The following is a 7285-nucleotide window of genomic DNA, read 5'->3' on the forward strand; positions in this document are numbered from 1 at the left end:
TGAACATCGTAGGTCCGATCACTTAGAAAAGATACAGCACTCCTCTCCTCAATGATCCGGTCGATTTGACACCTCATTCATGAACTGAACAGACAGATTCCTCTTTATTAATCACTTCCCAAGTCTAGAGAACTAAATCATAAGACAGACTAGTGTTAGCATAAATCTGTTGTAGTTTCCTCTTGTTACGGTTTGCTGCAGGAGTTGTAGCAATGTGTTGTGAATCTAAAGGAACAAAACAAAAATTTATATGTTATTAGACACAGGCTAATAAACAGGCTATTAAGCACAATATATATATATATATATATATATATATATATATATATATATATATATTGTGGTTATCCTTGCATCCTCTGAGTAAGTTGAGACTGGAGAGTTTGTGATCGTGAGATTCATGACCTCCGGTCGGAGTGAGACTCAAACACAACATCGAGTCCCTGATGAATGAATAATTGAAAATATAGGATGTACAGAATAATAAAATATCTCCATTTAAACTAACCAATATTTGTGATTAGTTACTAATTAGAAACACATTCTAAATGTAATGATCACTTGAAAATTGGAGTTAGATTAAAGCACGAGTAGTAGTCCTTCACACATTATACCTTCATCCACGCCGCTGGATTTCATCATTGAGCCGATTAGTGATCCTTACAAGACTTATATATCATAGTTATACTATAATGTTACTCTTATTTTAACATTATCACCTGTATAGTACTACAAACGGTTTGAGGAGTGAAAACGATGAACTAGTTCAGCATCACAATCAGGAATCATGTAGAGTGAGTTAAATTAATGTCTCAGCTGCTGGCAAGATAAAATCTCTATAGCACCGATCCTGGTGTGAGAGAGAAAAGCAGAGCTCATACAAACACATTCTCACCCTAAAGCTGAAACACAATCTCAGAGATCATTCATGTTCTTCACTCTCTGCAGGCTGTTTAACTGCAGTATTGGAGAGGAAGGCTGTGCTGCTCTGAGTTCAGCTCTGAGATCAAACCCCTCACAGCTGACTGAACTGGATCTGAGATTTAATAATCCAGGAGACTCAGGAGTGAAGCTGCTCTCTGCTCTACTGGAGGATCCACGCTGTAAACTACAGAAACTACAGTAAGTTATTGATTCAATGATGTAATTTATTATCTTGTATTAAAGCAGATCTTAGTGTATTTTATCTTTCTCTCTATTGTACAGTATTTAACAGAGGAAACTCCACAAGCTCCAAACAAGTGAATCAAAACAACACGTCCTGAACAAGACTGTCACCTGGACATTAATACTGATACTGATCCAGCAGTTTCATATGTGAAGGATTTTGTTATTCATTTTTATTCAGCCTACATGCTTTTCCAGTCTCATGGGAACATTTGTTTAAATAATTAGATTGGACATACTAACTGCACTGTAATAATTTTGTGTGAAAGTACAGTATATTCCAGGTTAATAACTGCATTACTTTCACAGTAATTTCACAGTGGGACTTCTCTTGTATTGAACTGCACTCTCAGTAATTTCTTGTAAATAAACAGCATCATACTGTGTTTTGTGCTGTGCATATGTATGAAGGTTCCCAGCATGTAATGCAGCATGAATAAATCATGCTGTAGAGTTTTGTTTTGAATATGAATATGCAAGGTCAAAGACAACAGTTCAAGACAACTTTATAAATTGAATTCACAGTAAAACAAGAGCAGTAAAGTACTGTGATGTTAGCATCATTCTGCTGTTCATTCAGTCATTTGTAAGAAAATTACCCAGCATGCTTTGATTTCACAATACATTTCTGAATACAGTAATATATTGTAAAATACTACTCTTTAATCCTGTAAATTCCTGGCAATTTTTTACAGTGAAGATGGATGGATTTTTTTTTTTTTTTTTGCTATCTTCATGAAAATGTTGTATATTGTTAATACATGGTAAATGTGGAAATCATGACATAACTTAGAATGTTTTACTTAAGTGGGTTTAACATATTTTTCTTTATACAGTAGATTTTAATATAAGCCTGAAGATAAGAAAATTCATTAAATTTAATTCTAGAAATAGAATATGACAGTCATGGTATAGTTTAAGTCCTAATGCAGCCTCAAGAGAGAGTCATGAGATAAGATCACAGTTTACCAGCAGAGTGCTCCAGTCTCAAGGAGAGAGTTTGACATAAAACATACTGTAATAAACTAAATCAATTAAATATGTAAAACATCAATTATTTATAAATAGATCTCTATTTTAACAGATCTAACTATGACCCCTCTGGGATTCACAAATCTTAGTAAATCTTTGCTTTGAATATTTTTTGCCAAGCTTTCTTCCAATGTGTATTATTCCATAAACTCATTCAGTTTTTCTTTTGTGGTAACTTTGTCATGGAAATAAAATAAAAAAAATACTGTTTAATATATTTATTAAGACATATTGGGTCAAATATATCTTTACCCCTGAAAAGCACACTGTATTATTTTTTTTCTGTGTTAAATAGTTTTGTTGTCTTAAAGTAAGCCCAGAGGATTACACTTACAAAATAAATATTAATAAGAAATACTTCAGTTGTTTCAAGCTATCAGGCTAAATTAACGACTGCAACAATTTATCCCCTGGTCATGCCACATCCCTAGAAAAATACATGTGTTGTTTATGATAATCAGTTTATTGCCAAAGCATGGCATTTCAGGACACAATGAAAACAAGCAACAGTGTCCAGCAATATCCTGTCTTATTCTTATTTGAAGAGACATGTCTTCCTTTTTTATTCTTCACCTGTTCAGCTGTCATGTTATAAATAAACAAACACAAACATGTTTGGTGTCTACTGAGAAGCATCACAGATCAGAATCTTTGTGAAAATAATGACTTACAACTGTGACTCAGTCCTATTACTATAAAGACAGCATTAGCATCTCTGGGAATGCAGTGATAAGATTACAAGTCAGTTTTTGGAAAATAACATTTCAAATTGAATAGAATTGGACAAATCAGTTGATTAAAATAGCTGTCTTTCATCACTCATCTTAGACTGAGTTTGATGTCTTTGGACTTCAGCTGTTGAGGTGTCTCAGGCTTTAGATCAGGAAGACATCCAAGATGTGCAATTTAATGAATGGGCTCCCAATACTAGGTTTGTGGACAGTCAGAAAGTGAGATTAGATGCAGATTGATGCATGTGACTCAGAAGGAGCAGTAGAGCATCCTACAATATGAGTTGACCTTAATTAACCTGTTGTTACTCTGTACACAAATCAACTTATTTTGCTCTATTGCATAAAATGACCAACTTATAGCACAGGCTGTGTGACAGAGCAGCACTGCTTTACATACATCCTTATTGTTTCAGTTTTCTTACCTGCTAAGGAGCTGTGGATGCACACACACCGTTAGAGCTCAAACACACCACACTTAACCCATCGTTTACATCCCTACCATCTGTTACAGACCAAACACACACATGCACATGATAAGGGGCCTATGAGAGGGCCTTGGGTTTACCCATCACTTTACCACATGATGGTCATAAATACTGCGTATGAGTGAAAAAAGAACATTTTGCTTATAATTTTCATTTTTTTATATTAAAAAAAATAATATATATATATATATATATATATTCTATTTATATTTATCTGGTTACACTACTTTTAGCATTATGTTTCAACTTTTATAAATTAGTATGTTGTGTGTTTTTCAGAATGTATGCTAATGTATGTTTTACCATTTGTTTCCATCACTGATCTAATATTGTCTGAGAGTCTAATTGTGTTTTTCCTTATAAATGCTGCAGCCTCCATATTTTCTTCAGAAGTCAGAAAGAGCTTTATTATCAACTATGTTTACACACACAAGGAATTAGACGACAGCTTCCAGTGCAGAAGAAATAACTGATTTATTCTTGATAGGCCTGTTATATTGTCAAATGTTGCATTGTTTATGGTAATAAGTTCAAGCATGTGGCTGACCCTACAGGTTTATTCCTAAACAGATGTTCTCTCTTATAAACAATACAGTACTGTACGAACGGTTCGCGAATCGGTTCGACTGAATCACTCAAAAGAACGACTCGTTAGCGAGTGGCTACTGAACCCGTGATTTAGCGCCGCCTGTCGACCGACCGCAGATCGCATCTGCTCCACATTTTCTTCTGAAGCGAAGCTCCGCCTCTGAACATCGCAAATCTGTGTATGTGAGAGATGAAAGCCGTCCGGACCGTGTGCATGAGCAGTGAGGTCCTCGACCATCGCAGTTAGTGGTGGAAATTTTGATTCTTTCCAGAGACTCGTTCATTTTTCGTTCGTTCACCAAAATGATTCGTTCAGATTCGTTCACTAATTCGTTCAGTGACCATTTTTCCATATTACACAAATACGTCAGCATGTGCGGCAAAATGTGTTGTTCAACTAACGTATTTACTTGTTACAAAATAAAAACCGATTTGGCTTCATTAAAAAGTGTGCCCTTCTCATTAAATGAATAAAATAAGTCTAAATAAGTGATCAAAGTCATTACTCTTTTTATCTTTTAAATTACACTCTTTTCGGATGACCAAAGCACAAGTGTTTTTTTATTTGTTTGCATACTAGGCTAGTTAACATTTAATTGTTTAGGCAGAGATTTACACGTTCAAATCTGAGATTATGTTAAACGAGGAGTTATGTTCTGTATGTAAAATATGAATATAAACAAGCGTGCACAGTACGGATACCTGTGCTTTGCATCCGCTTTCTGCTGATTGATGAACTAGATTGACAGAATGGCCGACCTACCCGGTCAACGAACTGGGTATAGCTACCAGTTCGTTCAATTCGTTCACGAACGGGAGATCTCTCTCTCTCCTTCAGACTCAAAACAGAGCCATCTCGGTCAATGATGCTATTATATTCGTTCGTTCGATCCAACCAATTACATGCCCCTTCTAAACCCGAGCTGAAATGCTATTTGCTGACGTGAGTCACGTGACGCAAATGAGATGGAATGCCGTGACGCAAATAATCAATACTGCCATATTTTTTTATGTTTCACAGTTTTTAAACAAACAAAAGTGCATGACATGACTAACATAATGAAATATTTTTTTATTTAAAAGTATGTAACTGTTCAAACGTAAAACAACAATAATATAAATAAATAAAACGAAATGATAAATAAAAAAAATAAAACAATAATATAAAAAAATAAAACAAAGAACCAGTTGTTCGAACGACGAACGTAATAATGAGACGAGATGTATGTATGTAACAGTTCATTTGACTCTTTCAAACTCAAAGCAACTCAGTGAAGGGCGTATTCGTTCACTAGATTCAACAAATCACATGCTCCGTCCTCGTATCATACTCGAAGGCTATTGGCTCGAGGTTTAGTCATTCTTTGACAGATGAAACGGTCCAGAGCTACGCATGCGCGCAATAGCGGCGCGCTGCGGTGGAGGGAGGAATTTCAGTGAACGAGAAATATGAGTCAATGGATTACGTGAACGAGAATGATTCGTTCACCTAAAAGATTCGTTCAAAAAGAACGATTCGTTCACGAACGTAACATCACTAATCGTAGTCCAGCTTGAGCTTTCGGTTCGGTGATGGCCGCGGCTGTGGAGAGAGGAGGGGTCCGGGCCGCCTTCATGAACCCGGGGCTCGGTGCTCCCGCACCCGCCGCCGCTGCGCCCGGAGGATCAGCCATGTCCGGAGCTGGGGGCTCGGGCTCGGGTGCGGCGGGTTCGGGTCCCATCATGCCTGTGCCTATGAATTTATTCGCAACGTGGGAGATTGACCGCTCATCTCCGAGCTGTGTTCCGAGGTACATCAAACCTAATGCTATTGTTCATGTGTGTAAATAAAGCTTCGGGACACTAATGCATTTCGTTGCTTGCATGCTCTTCTGTGCAACATGGGCTTTAACTTGTGCATGTTATGCTGAAGGAGGTCAAAACAAAACTCGTGCATTCAGTGTTGCGATGGTGCTGTGTTATGACACATGGAAACATTAATATGTTCATTGTGTGGACAATTATGTTGGCAAGTGTCTGTTTGAACACAGAAAACATCAATAGTTGACCGGATTAATGTGCATGTTTCGTAAAGCGGGTCACAACAAATCAGATTCATGCAATGTTGTGATGCTGAAAAACGAAATATTTGGAAACATATGTCAGAGAGCTTTATATAGGTGCATTTCTTGTGTGTTTAGTTTGGTTTATATACACATAAAATCACAAGTAATCAGCATGTTTTGGGTGTCATATAAACAGAGGTGGGTAGTAACGAGTTACATTTACTTCGTTACATTTACTTGAGTACATTTTTTGGGTAACTAATACTTTTAGAGTATATTTTAAAATGGGTACTTTTACTCTTACTCAAGTATATTTTTAGAGAAAAAACGGTACTTTTACTTCGTTACTGTGGGCGATGCACCTCTCGTTACTGTATCTTAATGCAATACAAGTTAAAAATGCTACAGTTTATTCCAAACGCGCCGTCTACTTTTCTCTGGGCAATGAACGATGCCCATTCGCGAATGATTCATTCTTTTGAGTCGATTCTGTTTAAAGGCTTTAGGTGCGTTCGACTTGAAGCACGGCTACAGACGGTGGTCAGCGAGAGTAGCCGCTTGCAGTCAGGGGCGGAGTTGAAAACGGAGTCGTCAAGTCGGACACTTCGGGGCTCTCGTAGTTTGCTGCATCTACCTCAGTCATGGCAGATCACGTGGCGTTTGCTTGCTTTATTGCAGACGAACTGGAAGCTATAGAATTGCCGTTATTGTTGTATGAAATTGAGCACAATGAGCAACGAAAGTGAGTAAAGGTTCAATGTAATAAGTATTGTTTTTATATATCCAAAGGGACGGGACCATACCCAACACCAGTGTGACTCGTTATTTCTAATACTAACCAATCAATGCAATTACACTTAACAATTTTCATTAGAAGTGATTCTTTTTTTATTACTATGTTGGTTTATGTTTTAATAAACCTTTAAGATGTATGTAATATTTTGAAAGGGTGTCATCACGACAGAAACAAGTTTTAAGTAAATAAATAGAACATATTGAAAATTTGACTTGTGCAGTATGATTCATTATGTGTGTTTTTGCTACTGCAACTTAATAAAAATAATCTATGAAGATAATAATTGTATGTACTAAATGTGGTTTTCATTACAGATAAAAGAATTAGGATGTTACATATTTGTTTACTTATTTTACTCTTTCTCCAGTTAGGTAAGCACATTTTAGTAAGACAAAACACCATGAACATTCATACGTGAACACCATGAACAGGCCTACG

At 36.5% G+C, this 7285-nt stretch overlaps 1 protein-coding gene across 1 annotated transcript in view; it reads left to right on the forward strand.

The window, feature by feature from the left end:
- LOC306874666 (NLR family CARD domain-containing protein 3-like) overlaps window positions 1-2838 on the forward strand; it is a 20623-nt gene extending 17785 nt beyond the window's left edge. The window contains exons 9-10 of the mRNA XM_079424870.1: window positions 949-1122; window positions 1207-2838. Coding sequence (XP_079280996.1) covers window positions 949-1122; window positions 1207-1213 — 181 coding nt within the window. The 3' untranslated portion in view covers window positions 1214-2838. The remainder of the gene's footprint in view (window positions 1-948; window positions 1123-1206) is intronic.
- The last annotated feature ends 4447 nt before the right edge of the window (window positions 2839-7285 follow it).

Source organism: Barbus barbus (genome assembly GCF_936440315.1).
Source record: "Barbus barbus genome assembly, chromosome: 9".
NCBI lineage: Eukaryota > Metazoa > Chordata > Actinopteri > Cypriniformes > Cyprinidae > Barbus > Barbus barbus.